The sequence below is a fragment of the Octodon degus genome, unplaced genomic scaffold (assembly GCF_000260255.1).
Source record: "Octodon degus isolate 3935 unplaced genomic scaffold, OctDeg1.0 scaffold00202, whole genome shotgun sequence".
NCBI lineage: Eukaryota > Metazoa > Chordata > Mammalia > Rodentia > Octodontidae > Octodon > Octodon degus.
In genome coordinates this window covers 1,211,419-1,233,162 of record NW_004524778.1, presented here as the reverse complement: position 1 = coordinate 1,233,162, position 21,744 = coordinate 1,211,419, and the positions used below count along the sequence as shown (strand labels likewise).

Below are 21,744 nucleotides of genomic sequence, written 5' to 3'. Positions count from 1 at the left end.
CTAATAAGAGAACACTTCTTTAGAATCTCAATATTTAAAAGGAGCCAGTAAGCACGGCAAGAGAAAATAGTGCTTGACTTTTTTTGTTTGTGTTTTGGTCCCAGAGGTAGAACTCACGTCGTTGCATTGCCAGGCAGGTGCGGGTGTCGCTGAGTTAGATCCCTGGCCCAAATAACGCTCGGACAGATAGGGGGCTTTTCCTGACTAAAGTCAAGGCAGAATTGAGAGCAAAGTACAGTTTTCTCTGAAGAGTGCTGGTTTCATCTCCTAGAGAATGGAGGCAAGGCTGGATCCTGGGAATATTGTACTTTCAAAGAAAAGTGGTCCCAAAACACGCGTCTATGAAGGGAAAAGGGGCCTACTTAGCATTGTTCAAGCACGAAATGTCAGATTGGAAACTGTGGCTGATTTTGTTAGAGGAAAGATAGATGTGGATGACTTACTTTGAGGAATATCAATCTGACACAGACAAAACAGGACATTCGCTACACACCTGCTCTGATTGACACAGCATAGAACATTCAGTCTGTTCTGCTGAATTGTGGGAAAATATGGAACTAAGTATTCTAGTTGGAAGACAGACCATAATGAAACTGAAGATTCATACTTTGTTATATGGATGCATATTCATACTCATATAATCATTCCATCAAATGGAAGGTAATTATAAATACATAAATATGGATCATAGTATGCAAACAGGGCCTGCAGTAACTGTAACAAAGAATATCATAAAGAAGAAATTATGACATCAATATAGATAACAAAGATTAGCATTCTATGCTAAATAGGTAGTATTTTCTTGTTACTATCATGTAGACATTAATATTTTAATATATAAATACTTATACGTATGTGTATGTAATGACATACAATAATCCTGAAAGAGTAAATGCTTCTGTACTCCTTCCTATAAACCTGAAAATTTTAAAAAAACTTTTATCTATATCAATTCATATCCCATGTTCATAAAAGAATATGAAACATAAGATCATTTGCTTCCATACATTTTTAGGAAAAAACAGTCGATAGTTGAATCAATAATTAAACTAAATATTCATTATTTGTTACCCTTGTTTATTTTCTACAATAAGTAGATAAGAGATGCATAGAGATTCAAATAAATAAAGATATCGATCCAGGGATAGACTGCTGACACTTGAAAAGTGCACTTCTGAATGCAATTTTTAAGTTGAGAAGAGGCGGATAATGTTAAAAATAATTTAAACAATAAAAGAAGTGACTTATTGGACTTAAAATTGAACCTAGTGTGATACTTTACAGGGTGCTGCCTGTCTCTGTCTCTGCAAGTTCACATGTGACAGAGGGCAGCTTACAGCTGGAAGAGTGGTACGAGGAGGGCCGCTGGGCGAGTTGGATGTCATACAGACAGTTCCTATCAGATATGGGGCGATTTCTCTTAGGCACAGAACATATTCACGAAGGAAGTACTCAGTGCGCAGTTGACCCACTTGCCTTTTTAATAAACATGCTGCTGAAATGAGCAATAGAAGAGACACATCGTATTCGATACTTACCATTAACAATAACAATAATATCCCGAAAATCAATTTCTCCCCTAGCTTCCACTCTGCCTTCACACCTGTAGATTCCTTCATCACTTTTATTGATGTTGAGGATCTGCAGGTTATTGTTGGCTAACACGGAGAACCGATCTGGACAGGAAGCAAAGGGCAGGAAATGGGATTAGTAATTGAAGCTTGAGTCCAGTGTGCTCCAAATTGTTAAGAGTTAAAATATAGCACTTGTCTGACACTATCAAAGTTTTCATCAATAAACAAATTCAAATTTGAAAGTAAAATGTAATTTCATGGTTTCAGCTTCTCCACCCTACATTGCATTGTTATACCTTTTTCCCAAAATATATTCAAGACTTTACATCCACATAAAACAGTAAGGTTATTATTTTCTCTTTGGCGTTCTGAATGCAGAAATGGTGCACAAAAGAACAATGCAATGCAATTACATACTGCAGACATGGAAACTTCTGATGGCAAATAGGTGAAAACTCGGAAATTTAGAAGGGTTAGAAAATGCATTGAACATTCTACCTCAACAATAAGACAATAGTTTTTCAGACTCTGCAGAATTAACTGATGGCTCAATATTTACAAGGTCAACAATTTACAATTTTTAGCTTACATTTTTGTCTGGAATTGTTGCGTGGTTAAAGCAAAATATTCCTTTGCAATGAATAAATTAGATTTTGATTTTATTTTCATTCTATTTGTTTGTGTGCATATATATGTGCAACCTTGATTGCATACAAATTAAACGAGTACAGAGGTTTCATTTTAACTCATTGTGTAAAATAGTATTCTATAATAATTAAAAATATACAACTGCAACATTCCATTATTTTGTAAGTCTGGTATCCTTTGTGAGTACCAAAATTAATTGGAATTCTAAAATTCTTTTTTGTCTTCTTAGATCAAGAATTTTCTTATATTTATATTTTGAAATATTTTGTATAGGCAATATCTAAAATTTCATTATTGCTTCTATGAATATTACTGAGTATCACACTGGAGATAGTATTTAAAATACATTGTTTTTTTAAAAAACACAGTCTATCTACTTTCGGCCTTTCAGTCAGGTAGAATTGCAGATTATGTAGGGTGTACAGTACTTAGGACACTTATAGTCTAGTGGTTACCCTTTCAACGTGTTCTAATATTTATTGTTCTTACCTATCTCCTGCATTGACTCAGATGCTAGAGAAATCATGGAGGTCAACAATAAAGCAGATAGAAGTTCCATCACCTGGGTATCAAAATCTACAGACTAGACTCTTCTGTGTACTCTTGTTGCCAAATGAACAGCTACGACCAAGAAATAAGTCACTATGGCAACGCGCTGTCCAGATTGAGGAATGAACTTGTGATAATGAGACAGGAGAACCTTGGGATGGCAATGGCACATTCAGGATGCATTTGGCTAAAGATGGCCACTGAAACAGAGAAGCAAGAAGCCGCTTGTTGTGGAAGACACGACTGAAGGGAATTGGATGTGGAGATTCTGAGGATAACTCAGAAGGAACACAAGGAGTGGAAATCCAAAATCCCTGCTCAGGGCCAGCACAGCAGGACAGAGATCAACCCCCGACCCTGTGCTCTGCCTAAACATGCACTTTAGTCCACTGAGCTATCTGGTGGCCCTTAATGAAGTTATTTCTAAGTCCTTTCTTTTGAGCTCATTTTACATTTACTATTGCTTTCTGTCCTCTGACATTCTGGCTTCAATCACTGTCTACATTTGGATGACTCACAGTTTTTCCTCAGATCAGTTTATGCCTGTGTGTTGTGTAACTCTGTTTAACTGTCTTGCAGGTATATCTCATTAGAAGAGATGTAAGTGCTTTGTTCTAAGCTTCTCTCAAATTTAGCTGAATATGTCCACCTGCCTTTCTTCAGTTTGTATTCATCTATCCTTACAATGCCTTTATATGGAACTATTTACTTATGGAAAAATTACACAATGGATGGAACTTTTTGTGCAAGTCAAATTCTAAGACATCCTTCACATATCTATTCCAAGTTGGCATAACCAACAAAACTCCATTTCCTGTCAGTTCTGACTTTATCATCACTTAGTCTAAGCCAGTGGTGGTGAACCCTGGCACATGTGCTGCAAGGGACAGCTTTTTGTCATCACCAAAACCTCTAACAGGTTTTCCGTCACTAGAAAACTCTCTCAGCAGCTATTCCCTTAGGATCTGAGCTGTTCTCAGGACCTGCAGTTTTGCCTTGAATTCCATCCAAGTAATTTTCTTAACAGAAATATTAATATCATTTTCAAATACACATTAGACCATGTCCCTCCTTCATTACAACCATTCAGAGATTTCCCTCTGGAAAAATTCCAAATTTTTTAACAGAAATGTCAAGGCCTTGTTTCCTGCCTATCTTTTCTTCCTGTTAACTCTTGATTAAGGTGTATTAGTTATACTTATCTTATTATAAATCTTCTCAAATTGTAATGACTTTTATGACTCAAATGTAAGACTTTTATAACTTCTAGAAGTCATGAAATTATTCTAGTCTGGTGTGTGCCACACATGCTGCCTGTTACCTCTGGCCACTGCACCCCCTGTCCTCTCCTCTGGGAAAACCTTGCTACACTTTCTTACCTAAAAGCCATTTATATTTAAAGATGGTATTTTCTCCCTAGTGGGCATCTTTTCACATTCTTTCTCACTTTAAGTAGCTCAAAAATTCTTTCCTTTCCATACTGTTCTTTTGTACTGTCCTTAACATAAATTCAGTGATTTATCTGACAGTGACACTGATTTACCTGTATCTGTAGTCTATTATTATGGTTGTTGTTATTATTGTTACTTTGAGGACAGTGAACTGTGGGAAGCCATTAACTGGTATCCATTTTATAATAGTGTCAGCCATTTTCTTAAGTTTCTATTCCTCTGCTGAGTTAAGTTTCTGCTCCTTCTCGCCTTGCCCATTCCCCGTGAATCACATGCTATGCCCCAGGGGTGGGACCTTCCTCCATTGCCTAGATGCCTGCTGACCTCAAGAGCCGAGACTTCCTCATTCCTACACTCCCTGTATATATCCAGCATCTCCCTTGAATAAACAAATCTTGAACAGACTCTCCTGTCTTGTCTCCATTTTTCGTGTCTCCTGTCCTTTGTCCCCTCCTCCATTCCCTGCTCCTCTCCCAAGTGACCTTCATCGACTGTCCCACTGGACAAGACAGTGAACGTGCTTTTCTTGCTGACTGGCAATCAACAATCACTAGAATTTTAGAGACCATGAAGTTGGTAAGTGATAAATGTTAAATGCACATATTTATAATAGAAACAGATTCTATGCCAATTTTATTGAAACATATGATTTCATGCATAATTACTGATTTGGATAAAATACTAACTACCCTTAGATATTAGGAAAAGTACTTACAGAGCTCATGGTTAAGTTTTACCCTAATCAGTGTTGAGCGAGCATCTGTGTTTCCCTCCATGTAAGTAAAAATGTCACTGAAAGCCAGAATATTCACCTTTGATGAAAACAGAATGCTGTGTTTACTTGCTATGTTCTTGGAATCTTTAGCACATTGGTCTCCTTTTTGAAAGTGAGTGGTGCAATCTGTTTTTATTCTTTAAAATTGAAACCTAATTTTAATAATCAGAATTAGAAAACAAATTAAATCAGATACTACTGAATAAATGATCTCTATGTTTTTTAATGAAGATATTTCATTTTTTTTAAATAAAGGCACTAATGTTTTAAATACAGGCAACAGAAAACTACTACTTAAATTATTCTGGAGTAATTGTAGCTCTGGATGTATGTCACACAGTTACTATCAAAAGCACAACTACTGATTGTTTATAACCCTTCATTATCTGATTTGGAATATATAAAATTTGTCTGGGTTACAGATTAGCACAACTGAAAGCACCTAGATTCTCTGTATCTTTGCTCTTTGAATCTCTAGTTGCATTTATTTCAGTTCCAAAATTAATCTTCCATTAGCAATAAAAAGATACTATATAAAATAAAGAATATTAGTTCTTGTGCACCATGATATACACACAAATTGTTCAATAACAATATGTGGCAAGTTTTAGCTAATTTCAGCATGCTAAAAAGTCTGACAATTCTTTTGCATAATTTAAGTAACAATAAGGAACGATCAAGGGGCCTGGGAGATGGCTTAGTTGAATAAGTGCTTGCCTGGCAAGTGTAAGAGCCTGAGCTCATTCCCTGGTTCTGCAAAAATAAAAAATAAAATAGTAATAATAATAATAATAAGAAGAAGAAGAAGAAGAAGAAGAAGAAGAAGAAATAATCACTTTCACTTTTTATTTTTGTTCTTGTAGCCCACCATCAAGCTATATTTCATTTTTAAGCTTTTTCTACATTGCATTTTCTCTTTAAGTATAACCTATATACTTGTAATTTTAGTAAACCTAATTGCAAAGACCTTAAAAGTTCAATAAGAAAAAATGAGAAAAATAAATGGGTACATGTAACTTACTGAGAACTCAGCACCTAAACAAATAGCTTATTTGGGACTTTCTGTGCCTAGATTCTAAGTTAATAAACAGATAAAGATGTGTAACGTGTAATTTCCAAACTTCCAAAAATTTTTAAATGAAAAACTCTAATTTTACAGAGGAAAAATATGATTTAGGAACATAGCAATTAGGAAATGTCTCCAATGTCTCAGGCCTTTGGAAGGCAGGGGCTGTAGGCTAGCAACATTGTGCCTTGGCCGCTGGGGAGAAGTGTGTGCTGTGGGGCAGAAAATCACATGTGCGTTCCCGGGGCCTTACCTCTCAGCCTTTCCTTAACTATTGTCTTTCCTGCAAGGCGTTTGTTCTGCATGCATCTTTAAAAATATAATTGGCTTCAAATCTTCATGTTCATAAGGTTTACGATAAATCATACGTATTACCCTTTATATCAAATAATCTGAAAATGTTTAGACATTGTTATTTAACGCTTAGAAAAAATGACCCTTTTTTTTTCCTGTATTTAGGGCAGGGTCTACAGGGTGTTCAGGGTCTCAGATCAGACTCATAGTGATCCTCCTGTTTTCAACCTGTCAAATGCTGGAATTACAGGTGTGCACAACCATGCCCAGTCTCAATCGCCCTCTTAGTGCATCCCGGAACTGGGCAAGGACTGCAGGCCAGAGATCTAACGCCTGCTGCTGTGCTCTCCCTAAACAGGTGCTTTGGTCCTCTGAACTATCAGGCTGCCCCAAATCACCTTTTTATAATTAAAAAAATTTAAAAAAAAAGAAGAAGAAAGCTGTAATATATCATACAACTTACTCACAGGATTTGTTAATAAAGTTGAAAGGAGGTACATGAAATAAAACAAGTGGAAATTAAGTATGATTTCCTCATTAAAAATGAGTCTTTGTTAAAATCTGACAAGCTGTGAACGTGCCAACCTCAGAAAGATCACTTTACATTAAAAATGACTGCTGAACATGATTATGGTATTCTCTCTACGTTTATAAAAATAGATACTCTACTTTCTGTCCTTTATGCTGTAGAACTTTCATCTCTTGGAAACACAAAAAGAAATCATCCAAGATAGAAAATACTTTTAAAGATTCAATTATTTTGTACCTCTGTGCAGTGCAGGTGCATTGCAGGAAAGATTCTAACTTGAAAATGCTCCCTCTGCACAATGGTAAAGAAGCATAATACAAGCAAATTGTGCTTTCAATTTCAAATGTCATATTATTCTGGGATTTAGCTCTATCTGAATCCATAAAGACAATTTGAATGAATGTACTTTTATTATCCATACGTAATTTTCTGCAATATTTAGAACGTGTAGGTATCTTTGAAAGAACAGCCCCAGAATAATGAACAGGACTCCTAAGGGTGTTTACTTATTCTGAGCTCATAGAATCATGTTTGAATTATATCATGTCAAATCAGGATGCACAACATTCCTTACATTTTGTTGTTGCAAAGTCTATTGTTGGCCAAGAAAGTAGACAATAAGTAAAGAAACTTTACTATACATAGCCACATGATAACTGTCACAGGCGTTCGAAGGCAAAGCATTTGTCACAGTGGCCGATCTCTGCCAGCAAAGAAGAGATAGCAATATGTGACAATTAGACAGTACTATGTTTGAGAACATTTTACAGGAAAACCAGGTTCTGACTTAGGCTGACATCCATAGACTGCCAATCTCTCAACAATAACTTTAAAATATTTAAAATTATTGTTACAAAATTACAATGATTATAGAAATGTCAAAAGTAACATTTTATTTAATGAACCACATGCATTCAGTGTTGTCACAGGAAGCAGTATTTTGAGAACATATAACTTAGGGAGTTACCAAAATACTAACTGTCGGGAATGGTGGTGACTTCCTCGTTGTGGTACAGCCAGCTGACAGCAGGTGCAGGCGAGCTGCTGACTCGGCACACCACCTCAGCGTCCTCCCCCTGCTTGAACTCCTGAGGCGATGCCGCCTCTCTGAAAGTGAGTTTCTCTGTATCCAGGAAAAAAAAAATAGGTCATAAAAGAATTACTACTTTTCACAATAATATATACTAACCTATGAAGCATAAATATTTAGCATAACATATTTTGAACAGTAAATAACAAAAATGTCAAATATTTTACTATGGCAAAATGATTAGGTAAACCTAGATCTCTTAAAACCTCCACCAAAGGCCTGGGGAGAAAGCTCAGTAGAATAAATACTTGCCTGGAAAGCACAAGGTCCTGAGTTCAATCCCTGGTACCGCAAAAATAAATAAATAAATAAAAATAAACAAATAAATAAAACCTCCAACCAAATACGTTAATTCTTCTCCAAAGCTCTTATTACACCGAGAATAAAGTCCAGTCATCACAATGCACAGTAATCTCATGTGAGGACCTACTCAGCAGCGCTGGAGGTCAATTCGCCAGGTTGATCCTGGTTTCCGCTCGGTCCTGGTCACTGTTCTCCACGAGCAATTTCTACCTTCTACTCACTTAAACACTCTAGGGTTGTTCTTGTCCCAGACGTTTTTATTCCCTAAAATTCACTGGCTTCTGCACAAAGCCTTACTTCCTACTAAATAACAATATATCTTCCCTTCAGTTTTTCTTAATTTATATGTGCAATTAATTTATTTTCCTTAAAATTTCATAGCATGTATTACACTACATTCTTTTTTTTTTTTTTTTTTGTAAAATAGTGGTTTTTGTTTCATAGGTCTTAGATTGGTATTAGGTGGAATTTTTTTTTTATTTTTAATGAAAAGAACATGGATATTTGTTCTTGGTGAGAATTTTTCTAAAAACAAAGCATTGTATGAACCTCAATATTTACTTTACATTTTAATCTTCACAAAAATAAAGAAACCTTCACTTGCTCATTTGAAATACTGAAAAACCACACATTCTATTTGAAGAAATACAAATAGCAAATTAATGTGTGAAAAAATGTTCAACATCATTGGTCATTTGAGACACGCAAATTAAAACAACACTGAGATATTGTTTCACCCCAGCAAGAATGGCTATCATAAAGAAATCAACTAACAGCAAATGCTGGAGAGGCTGTGAAGAAAAGGAACCCCACAGGAGCCCTTCTCCACTGCTGGTGGGAGTGTAGGCTGGTGCAACCACTATGGAAATCAGTGTGAAGTTTCCCTCACAAAACTAGGATTGGAGATGCCATTCAACCCAACTAGCCCCCTTCTGGGGAACTCTGTTTATTTTCCCAAAAGAATTGAAAATACCGTAGCAGAGTGATATGTGTACACCCATGTTACAGCAGCACACACTGCCATAGCTAAACCTTGGAAGCAACCCAAATGCACATCAATCGAGAAATGGATAAAAAAGAGGTGGCATTTTTATATACCGGAATACTACTCAGCTGTAAAGAGGAATAAACCGGAGAATTTTTTTTTTTTTTATGGTACCAGGGATTGAAGTCAGGATGGAGACTTTTATATAGAAGCAGATGCAACTAGAGACTAGACTCACAAGTGAAAATATCAGTTGCATTTGTAAACACCACATTGTTTTGGGAGGGAGCTTAAAGTGAACAGAAGATGCAAATGAGAGAAAAATGAGGCCAATATACATATCAACAGATGCTTTGTTAGCTAGCAAGAAACCTTGCTATGGGAATCACTTGAGATTCTCTTATCCTACTTCTAGAATCATAAAATATAAATGTATAAAGAACTGACTGCTTAGGATGAAAGATTCTAAAAATGTACATATTTTAAGGTATCAGTGCTAACTGCCAGGAGTTGTGGTGAGGATTTACTGTGAATACTTCATGTACTTTTAATGTAATCATCAAAACAACTCCAAGTACGATGGATGTTTTAGTAGACCTATTTATAGATTGAGACACAGATTACAGATACTAGGAAACTTGTAAAAGGTCATGGTAGTAATTTATAGAGTTTGCTTTTAGGTGGTTTATAGTATTCACAGTGATTCTATGAAATTATTTTACAGTGATCCTATGAAATCACAAGTTAATGATTTTTAAATACAAGAAAGAAGAAATAGACATGGAACATAATCCATTTGAAACATAAATTGAAGCGTACATATTGAAAATTTTGTCAATGGAAAATCTGATGGGAGGATTCGTGACAAGATATTCTCTACTAGATTAGATTTTAGCTTTCTTTTCCTTTGTTCTCCTTCATTCTCTTTTCTCCAAGATTTCATGCTATTGCCATTAGAAAGGTAAAGCTATGACACACGTAACTTGTTCAAATCATGATATTTTATTTTAAAATTAAAATTTAGTATAAGTATAGTTCAGGGAGCCGGAGAGATGGCTCAGTGGAATAAGCGCTTGCCTGGCAAGCACAAGGGCTTGAGTTAAATCCCCAGTTCCACCAAAAATAAATAAATAAATAAATAAATAAATAAATAAATAAATGTAAGTATAGTTGTATTAGCAAATAATAAATTAATTACTTAAAGAAGGATCAATGTACTGGTAAAATTGAAATATATTTGTTATGTCATTTAACCAATAGAATTAGCCATCTTTATAGATTTATTACTATTACCTACTATGTATTTTAAGATGTACAGAGGTGGGACATATGTCTTAGAAAGTTACACAGCACATAGTTTGTTCTTGAGTGTCAGTTTGCATTCAACATATTGTCTTAGAATTGTCTATAAAAAAATACAATTAAACTAACAAATGCAGGACTTACGGTAAATTTCCAAAACTACTGTCGCTTCTTGTGTTTGTCCTTTGGCATCTGCTGCCTGACAACGATATATCCCTGCATCTTCTATGTTTGCATTGTAGATGGTGAGTCGTGACCGGCCCAATTCCTTCTGCACCACCACCCTCTGCGTGGAAGTTATCTTCTCTCCTTGAGGATTATACCAATCTATCGTCTCAGGTTCACCAATTGCTGCACAGAGACACGGAAAAGAAACATTGGGAAACATGTTCACGGCTTTGTTTGGCAGTGACATTTAATATGAAGCACAATGATAATAAATTTAGAAAAAATATAAATACTGAAGATCTGAAAATTATACCAATTTGATGATAAACACAAATGTTAGCACAAAAGTTCATCTTTATTAACCCAACAAGGAATACTCAATCCTGTTCAAGAAAACAAAATCCAAAATCAAAAAGAAAGTTTCCATATGGCCTTTAAGTTTTGAGTACATCAATCATCCATGGATTATTTATATTATTTATAACATAAATCCATTCTTTATATTTAAGTATTAAGGCTGTATGTGCCAGACATAAAACCAGTTGACAGGTATATTTAAACACAAATATGAATGATAATATAACTCCCCATGTTAAATTTTTTTTGCTTGAGTGAAGATATAGGAATACTTTCCCTATTAAAAAAGAGCTTACAAAAACATAAATGATTTATAAAGTAAATTTTGACCTATAATAATTGAATTTTGAATTAATTTCTCAAATTGTACCTTTAAAGGAAAAAGTAACCATTATTAAAATGAAATGCTGACTTCTTTGTCCAACTCAAGACTGCATTTTTTTTTTTTTTTGTATTGGTCATTGAACTCAGGACCTTATGTTTGCCAGGCAGCCACTTGTGGCACTGAGCTGTATCTATATCTGAAGTCTCCTTTCTCCAACAGAAGTGAATAGTTTCATCTTTTCATCTACAATGATTAACTACTGAATCAGACAATAGTTGCCATACACTGAAATGATACTTATCCTACTAACCTATTCCCATGAAAACATTAAAATATTAAATTTGAGTTTTACAATTCAGAAAGTAGGTTAGGAAAAGGTACAGTGACCTGCTTTTGCTTCTAGTTAAAAGTGGATGTATTTCATCTAATTATATCAGAAATAACCTGTTTCAGTAACCTATACGACTAACTCAGAAGTATCTGGGGATTGTATAAACTTAAAGGTATGCAAGATCTTCCCTGAAGAAAACTTTTCCCTCTGCATTATACTTATGAAATCACTTTAGAAAGAAATTACCTTTCTTATAAATGTATGGTTTTGCCCCTGTCATATTTCCTAGCTTTTCTCTTTGCCCTCTTTTGTTATTTAATTCTTAATTTCTTTTTTTAAAATTTTATTTATTTATTTATTTATGAGAGAGAGAGAGAGAGAGAGAGAGAGAGAGAGAGAGAGAGAGAGGTGTGTGTGTGTGTGGCCAGCTCAGCCCACCAGGGGGCGCGGCTGGCTGGCATGTGGTGCTGGGGGAATCGAACCGCGGTCCCTGATGCTTTGCCAAGCTTGTTCTAAGTAGGTGCTTTAGACCACTGAGCCATCTCTCCAGCCCCACCTTAATTTCTTTCTTTCCATTAACTGTGTTATAACTTTTGTCTTTTTATTTCTTCTTTTGAATAACCATACATTTATATGCACAAGATGGTTAAGGCAAAGATCCTGAGAATCTTCAGCAGCTTTTTGAAACTAGCAGCAAATTGGTAGGATTCTCACCCTGACTATGTATGCTGAAACCTGTGAACTAAGAATCTTCACTGAAGATAGCAATGTGTAATACTAGAGCCATGCTTGGAGTGCCTGTCCTTCTAGTCCTCTAGATATGTGCTGCTTCTAATGTCATATCAATTACTGCTATACTGTCTCTCAAGTAAATGGTTTTTTTTTAGAAAGGGTAATAAATGAAAATGAAAGACAAGAACAAAAATGTCATAGGACTATCCTGTTGTAATGCTGCATGTAGATTTCTAAATTTCTGTGTAAAAATCTGTAATTGTTTTTTCCATTTTAAAATATTTTTTTATTTTTTTCTTCCCATTCTGTAGGGATTTAAAGTTTAACATATCAATGCTTGATGGAAAATACCTGTTCCATGTTATGCCTAAGATGTTTGATATTCAGGCAGGTAGTGGGGATAACCTCAACAGCCTATGGTATAGTGTAATAATATCATTAAGTTTCTCTTCTGGAGGGTAAACCACTTAAGTTTGCAGACCAAAAATTAGAGAAAAAGAAGGGCTAGAAGGATAGCCAACATTTTGGTCCTAACCATTCAAGGTCAGTGAGGACTCAGGACATGAGAGAATCTGTACTATAACATTCTGTAATTCAGTGATATCCCAAATATTCTGATCAAGGAGATTATGAGGCCACAGCACAAAGTGATTGATGATGTATAATGGGCCTAAGGAGAGTCACCTAGAGAGAAAACATTCTCTCAGGCTTTCACAGAGAGCAAATAGGTCAAGCAATGGCTGTGATTCATCTGCAGTGCTGACACCGACAAAGGATCTACAAACTGCAGTACAGAATTTCAGGGTAAATCCTGAGGGGATTTGACTGACCTTGTCAGGTACAAAAGTTACATTTCTTATTAGATAGGTCTTGCTTTATTTTGTTCTTAACCATCCAGCAGAAAAGTATAAAAACGAAATATAAAAAGTAAAGCCATATTAATATACTAAGCTATAAAAGACTCAAGTCAACAACTTTTTTTTCTGTGTGTGTGTGTGTGTGTGTGTGTGTGTGTGTAACCAATTATTGAACTCAGGTCCTTGTACTTGTCAAGGCAGTGCTTATTCTACTGAGCCATCTCCTTGGCCCTAGTCAACAACTTCTGACATTGCCAGTCCTACAGATAACCCATTACTATTATGGACTACTGGACTATTTTGGAATATTTTGCTGATTTCACACATGTACAATATTTAAATGACAATGGAATCCCCATCTCTGACAAAATTAAACAAAAAAAGGGGATACAAATGAAGGACCATTTTGTATCTGTCTATTCAAAATAGTTAGGATAGATATATAGCTACTTTCTCTTAATTCAGTGAATAGAAAGATTTGTACTAATGGTGTTTGTGGACAGGCTATCATGTCTTCATCTTGTACTACGAATAACCACTTAGAAGACAACAATATGCTTTGTATTAATTATTGAAAGCGTCCTACTAATCGGTTTTGAAACTGTCTCATTGTTATTTGATTCTCAATAAAATAATTTTAAAAAAGAAACTATAAATATTAAGACTAAATTATTTTACAGATTATTAATAAATACCTTGTTTTTATTTTCTTAGATACTTTATGAATTACATTTTTATGTAGATCACAGAGCACATTTTCCTGTCAGTTTAAAACAAAGATGCTTCTTTTATAAATTTAGATATAGTTTTTAATGGGTCTGAAAAAGTTATATGTAGTTATATAAAAACAGAAAAATAACGTAAGCATTCTCATTTGCATGACTTCTCCTAACTTTAAATTTTAGATTTGTGTTTTATTAATATTAGTAATATAAATTATACGACCTCCACACCAAGGTCCAGCTCTTCTCTACACATCTCTATGTAAAAGGAAACAATATTTATTTATTTGATTTCTTACTTTAAAAATCAAGTGCTAGATTGCAATTCAGTAGAACAGCACGTTCTTCAATTACATCAGGTGCCAAGTTTGCTTCTGTAAACCTACACTCTTTCCCAACAGAACACAGGAGGACAAGAAGGAGCCCATTGTCACTGCATGAAGTTCTTTAGTACTTTTCACTCATATCTTATGTTGATGATATTCAATGCACAGAATTCACTGTAACATATACTGAAATGGCAATACGTAATATAATATAATTATATTTTGAAAATTTATTTTAAAATTATTTTATTATTCTATATCAATATGATATAATTATGTATGTGTATGACTGCTTCTATAAAAATTATATATCTATATGTAGATATATAATTTAAAAACTATATTCTTATGTCGATGTTATTCTGATGTAATCTGTGATGTTAGACCAGTCATGCCTCTCCAGTTTCATTTACAATTTTTGAATCTGTAGTGTATTTATAAATCTATGAATTGAGACCTTTAGGAAGGTGGATATATGCAAAATCATAGGTGCTACTCATTTCTTACTCATATATGAGAAAAGTACACTTTTCATACATGTACTCTGGAAATAGTTTATAAATATATTAAGACTATGTTTGTATTTTAATACATTTGATAATAATTTAAATAAACATCATTATTTTTTTTCTGCAGTATCAGGGATTAAACTCAGAACCTTGCACTTGCCAGGCAAGTGCTTATTCTACTGAGCTAACTCCCCAGCCCTAAACATTAGTCTTAAGATAATGCACATTTTGTCAGAAAGACCTACTTCAAATGACACTTGAACTGTTGAACTAGAATCAAGAGGAAAACAATTCTTAATTTTATTCATAAGCAATTTAGCAGAGAACAAATACATTTAAATACTCTAGGTATAAAACTAGGTATGCACAAAAAATTTGAAATGTGTAAAGAAAGTTTTAACAAACTCTGAATAAGAATTTGATACTTAAGTACTTTAATGTCCTCTGAAAGAATCCTTATCTTCATGATAAAACTAAATAAAGCACATGTAATTTTTCTACAGCTATCATGATACTTGAAATATTTGAATGATAGCTCTTGGAAAAGCTTTCTTCACTGAATAATTATCTAATATAGGTCAATATTTACCTTATGAAAGGACAGATATTTTGGTTGTAACATTTTCTTTCAAATGTAAATGAAATGCACTGTGCCATATCTAATTTATTGATTATTTATTTATTGGTTATAATTTTACATTTTTCTTAATATTACTATTTAGGTGGAAATGTATAAATTTATTTGAGATGTTATTCATGCATTATAAGCTATTCATAATTTAATGCTATTTTAAAAATAATCTGGTTTGACAGTCAACACTAATAACTTGAATATAATAGAAATAATATCCATGAAATTTAATATGCAAAATACATCTATTAATTAATTTTGGTTGTTTTGAAGTCATGTATAATTTATTTTTAGAAAATGGAGTTTTTAAACTCTTTCTAAACAAATGTATTTTACCGATTATGAAATACATGGAAACTATCTGAAAGTTTGCATGGAATACATACCTGTACATGTGAAGAATTTAGATTCGCCCACACTAAGCTCGACTTTGCTAAGTGAGATTGTCACTTGAAGAAGAGCTGAAAAAGAATTGAGTAACAATTAATTTTGTTTTCAAATATGAATCACAATGAGTGATATGGAAACACTTGGTCAAAACCAATACTTTCCCAAATTTTAGTTACCATAATTATACTCCAATTTCTCTTCAGATTGTATAAATCTTTCACCTTTTAGTTACCATAATGACAATTCATGTTTCAAAAAACATAATCCAGTCTTTCTCTTCAACTCAGTAACTCTTTCCTTTTGAATAAATCCATTCCTTTTTCCAGAGAGTGGGGGAAAGAGATTTATCTATGTATGCAAGCAGCACGGTTTGGACAACTCTATTGTGCATTTCTGCTGCGCTGTGGAATGAAACAGTGAACATTTTAATTTGTTTCATCTCCTTTTTTCAAATGGTTTCCCTTTTTCTATTCTTAATTTTGTGTACATTTCTTTCTATTTGTCTTTCTTCTTCCAATTTTACATGCATCTATCTGGAATTATGAATAACTGAGTGTATGATAATGCTATGTATTACAGCAAATATTGTGAAATTTATATGATTTTGTTAAGTGAAAATCTTTCTTTTTTGTGTGCATTTTAGGGAAGGGTCTACAGGTGTTCAGGTTCTCACTACTAGATCCAGCTTGTAGTGTTCTGCCTTTTTACAGCCTCCCAAGAGCTGGGATTACAGGCATATGCCACCACGCCCAGTCTCAACTGCCATTTCAGCATGCCCCTGGGACAGGGTCAACACAGCAGGCCCAGGGATAGAACTCCTAGCCCCTGCATCTGCCTAAGCAGGCACTTTAATCTGCTGAGCTATTTGGCTGGCCCTTGTTAAGTGAAAATCTGCATCATTTGTAATTGTTTATTTTAATTCTAATTTTTACACTCTTTAAAAATAATATAAGTATATATACATATATTTCAACAGCATCCTATATTGCGTTATTATCTACCTCATAAGCAACTAGGTCGATCTTTTAAGTTAATATGTCAAAATTTTGCTAGTCAAGTAAAGAAATTAATCCATATACAGAAAGCTATTACCTATTTATAAGGTAGATTTCACATGTATAAATATATTGGGCAATATCTAATAAAAATATTACACAAAAATTGAGACATTGGTGGAAAGAGAAAACCTTATATTGTAATTACAAGTTAATTATATAAATTCATCACATTGAAATTACCTAATAAAGTATTTTCACAAAAGGAAGCATACAATGATGGAAAAGGAATTTGTGCAAGGGAACATGAATGAATATTCATAATATAAATGAGTTGAATGAAGATACCGGGATAAAGGCAATAAAAGGAAAGCAATTGTTCAATATCATTATTGTTCGTTGTTGAATTTAAAATAAAGTAGCTAGTTTATCTGGAATTTTAGAATATAGTTAAATTTTGGCATCATAGCACTTGACACATGTAGTTTTGATAACACAAATTAGATAGTTCCCCAAAAGTCTGTCTCTCTCTGTCTCTCTCTCTGTCTGTCTCTCTCTCTGTCTCTGCCTGTCTCTCTCTGTCTCTCTCTCTGTCTCTCTCTCTGTCTCTGTCTCTCTCTCTCTCTCTCTCTCTCTCCCTCCCTCCCATTTGACATAAATAAAACAGTGAACTTTTAGTCATGTAACGAAGGTGTAAGGTATAAACAGAGAAAAAATCTGCAACCAGAATCCAAGTTTACACTGGGGATTAGCAGATTGTAATAATCAAAGGATTTCTTTAGCTTAACACAGACTATAGCCAGGAAATAAAAAGATGATAAAGAAAGTAGACAACATGGATTTGAGGAACATCCACCCTCAGAATACAGAGATAATATAATCAATCAAATCCCTGACAAGGAGATAGAACAAAGAGCATTTCTTTCCCTGTCCTAAAAAACAGGGAACGTTTTCCACTTACATTAATCACAATTTCTGTCATATCCAGGTTTGGAATTTTAATTGTGAACACATGTTTCCTGGAAATGCAAGAAAAAAGCTAAAGTAGAAGGCAGTCTCACATTCAGGACTTTCAGACAAGTTAAACATAAATTTCTTTAGGAATAACCACATGATCAAGCAAGGTGCCTATAATTTTATAATTGAGTTTTTCTTGATGTCTACTCACATTCTGACATTAGCAAACCAATGTTAAAACAAAACACTTTAAAAAAAAGAGAGAAAAGACCATGTGAAATTTCAAATAATATACACTTTAGAGAGTTAAGACAAGGAGTATAATGTAACTATGCATAATATGCTTAAAGAATCAATTGTGAAGGCAATAGTTTTTCAAAAGTCTTTAAAATGTTTTCATAATAAGAAAATGATGAATTTTGAGATATAGTTAACTTCAACATTGCAGTGTGTCCTCGTATGGAAGCGTGACATGGTAGTCCATAGAAACATGCCATTTTGTTTTAAATATAAATTAATAAAGATTTTTTACATGTGAGGGAAGAATAAAATGCTTTTTAAAAGTACCTGTTAAGTACGTTGCTTTAGCATTTTAAAATATTTTTGTCAAACAATAATATGAAATAAAACGGTTTCTCATATGGCTCATATTCCCTTGGTGAATTTCTTCATCTTGTTTTCAAACCTTCATGGGAAGCTTACACTAAGCAGCATGGCCCTCTTCTCTCATTTCTGCTCTTTTTTTTCTTCTTGTATTTAGTGCAGGAACTACAGTGTCTCACTACATAGATCGGGCTCGTAGTGATCTTCCTGTTTTCAGCCTCCCACGTGCTGGGATTACAGACATGCGCCCCCACGTCCAGTCTCATTCACCACCTCACTGTGCTCCAGGGGCAGGGCTGTGCGTGCTGGGGATTGAACGCAAGCCCCTGCGTCTGCCTAAGCAGGCACTTTAATCCAATGAGCTGTCTGGCCAGCCCTCTCATTTCTGCTTTGAGTCCTGTTTTCACTCACAACTCTTCAATAATCAGAGTGTCCTCAATTTACAGACCCCAATAGTGTCCGCTAAACTAAATCTTAGTTTCTCAGAGATAATTAAAAAGAAAAGCATATTCTACAAGGTAGAGGAAGACACATAGGAAAGAGATCTATCTAAGTAGTATAAATCATGTCATTTCTAATTACAATTGATAGGTAGTTTTTCCATTAAGGAAGTAACTAATCTTTCCACTAATGTTAGCTGATGTTAATAGAGTGAGATCAAAGTGGTAAATTACAGAACTCAAGAAATTTGATAGTGCTCTTATGAAAAGCAGAAGAGATGGATGAGATCACAATATCCAGAAATCTAGAGAAGAGAGCAGATATTTTGAAAGTTGAAGACTGAGGCAGAACTATAAATAGAATGGAAGGAACTATACGATAAAAGAAAAACAAAATTTTCATTCTATTCCTCAATCTTTTATCACTGCTTTTGCTTTTTATTTCTATGTGTCATTTTATGTTGTGTCATCAATTCCCTTAAATCTTTGATTATTTATTCTCTGCTTGCCCACAGTTTAATCTTGAAATACCCAGTGTGAGCATAACTCTCAGGTAGGTAGTGTGATTTAATTTTCAACTTCTCATAGTCAAACAAAGTGTTCTAATTCCACAGAAATCTGCTCAGAGTTCAGCATTACATTTTGGCTAATATTAGTCAATTTCCAAGTCTTAGAAATATAATTTCTGAAATGCCATTTGTATAGATTTTAAAAAGGGACTCATTAATTTAATCTGAATTATTTTATGAACTTTGATATTGTTTCTGGTTTACCTGTTTAATCTTCTTTTACAATCGTCATAGGATTGTTGTTTAGGAACATTTCTAGCACTATCTTTCAATTGTGCTCTTCTAGAAAAAGATCTTCATGTACATATTTTTTTCACTATAAAATAGTCCTTGATTTTTATACCCCTTTTCTGTATTGTTTTGTCAAAGATGGGTGTACCATTACTGTTAAAGAAGCTGTATTTGGAGAAGTCTTTAAAGGAACTTTTCATACTTGACGCTGGTTCAAATATTATAGGTACTTGAATTCAGCAAGCTAATAGTTAGGAAAGAGATAGAGCTACCTTCTCTTAGTTCGATGAGAAAAAAGTTTGGTGATAATATTGTTTAGGTAAGATATGTCTGCATCTTATACTGTGAATAACTACTATGAAGACAAAAATACGCAAAGTATTAATTATTGTAACTATCCTACTGTCTTATTGCTATTTCTTTCTCAAAATTAATAAAAATTTAGAAAAAATCTTCAAATAGATTCTTTGTATAATAAGTCAATTACTATTACAAATTTTACTTGAAAGAAAACTTACCTTTTCAAGATTGTGTCATTTACACTTCTGGACCTTTTCTGCACAAAGACTAAGAATGACTCTCAGTACATCGGCTCAGTCCCACATTGCTCTCACACTACATTTACTCCGGCCTTTCCTTGATCTTATCTCCCTTTTTCCCCAACTCCACATGGCAGACTACATCTTATCTTCTAAGCAAAACTGAAATGCCCGTAACTTTTCAGAATAGCTTTTTATAGCTATTTTGCTGATATGAATTGTATCAACATTACACATCTTTAATCAGATAAATATTTTTCAGAAAAATATTTGCAATAATTATACTCAATATGTCAACATATTTAAATATCAATTCTCAGTGGCAGGGCTCATTAATCCTATTTTATTTCATAATTTATGCCACAATGCCACTGTTAACCAAACACTCATTATTAATCAATAAGTGTTACAGTTGATATTTAGATGTCTCCTGAAAGACTCCATGAGTCATAGGACTTTTTCAGAGATGACTCAATCTACAGTGTGTGACTGGGATTAAAGATTTCTGATCAGTAAATAAGTCCACTGACCGGTTTGGCATAGTTCTGGCTAGGATTAAGATTGTGAGTGCTATACCCACCCTAGGGCAGAGAGCATGCCTACAACATAAGCGACAGACAGAGTTGCACCTCTTCTTCCCTTTTTGCTGTGCCATCTCAGAGGCACTGTGAACTGTTCTCTTCTGTGAAGTCCCTTGGCCAGGCCACCTTGCCTTGGAGCCACCTGACTATGGACAGAAACTTCCATAAACCATGAGCCACATAACCTTTCTCTGCTTTAAAAAGTTGGGAATTGGGGTTCTCAGAAATGAGAAAAGTAACTAAGGCAGTGCCTTATTGTATCCTAGGCACAGAGCATTGGCAGACGCTTGATGCATCATAAATGAACGGAACGATGTCACAAAAAATGAGAAATGTCTTCTAAGCATTATGTAAATAATTTGCATCTCTCACCTTTAGAATATGTGTATTTAGTCTTTTTTCCTGTCTGGACCACACAGAAGAAAGAGGAATCATTCTGAGGCTCATTTGAAATCGAGTATATCGTTTATGTACATAAGTAACAAACTTCCTTTATTTTTATATTTTTATTATAAAAATGAAGGAAAACAACATAAGCATTAAACAGTTGTGCTACTTGACCCAGCTTTCAGAAGCCAATGCCTCAAGGTCCGGTTCTATTATATTTACTGTAAAGCGCCATGAGAAAACATCATGCAAATGAGTCATTAAAAAAAAAAATCACACACTAAAGCTCCAACTTTATGGTCGTGTGAGGCTGCATTTCTGGCCTCCAGGGCCATGGGAAGCTTCAGGGCAGATGCACATGCTTTGAAATACATATGCGTCCCTAAGGAAAAATGATGGAAAAAATTGAAAGATGTAGGAATTTTATAATCAGGTAACATTCTAAACATTTTAATACTTATTTGCTGGTAGGTATAGTAAATAACATACATTTACCAAAATAAAATGAAATTAAGTATAACATTAAAT

At 34.2% G+C, this 21,744-nt stretch overlaps 1 protein-coding gene across 1 annotated transcript in view; it reads right to left on the bottom strand.

Moving 5' to 3' along the window:
- The window catches only part of Ncam2 (neural cell adhesion molecule 2), a 559,908-nt gene that overhangs the window by 231,996 nt on the left and 306,168 nt on the right, over positions 1-21,744 (bottom strand). The window contains exons 2-5 of the mRNA XM_023704723.1: positions 15,911-15,985; positions 10,711-10,917; positions 7,866-8,009; positions 1,539-1,676 (exon numbers count right to left, since the gene is read on the bottom strand). Coding sequence (XP_023560491.1) covers positions 1,539-1,676; positions 7,866-8,009; positions 10,711-10,917; positions 15,911-15,985 — 564 coding nt within the window. The remainder of the gene's footprint in view (positions 1-1,538; positions 1,677-7,865; positions 8,010-10,710; positions 10,918-15,910; positions 15,986-21,744) is intronic.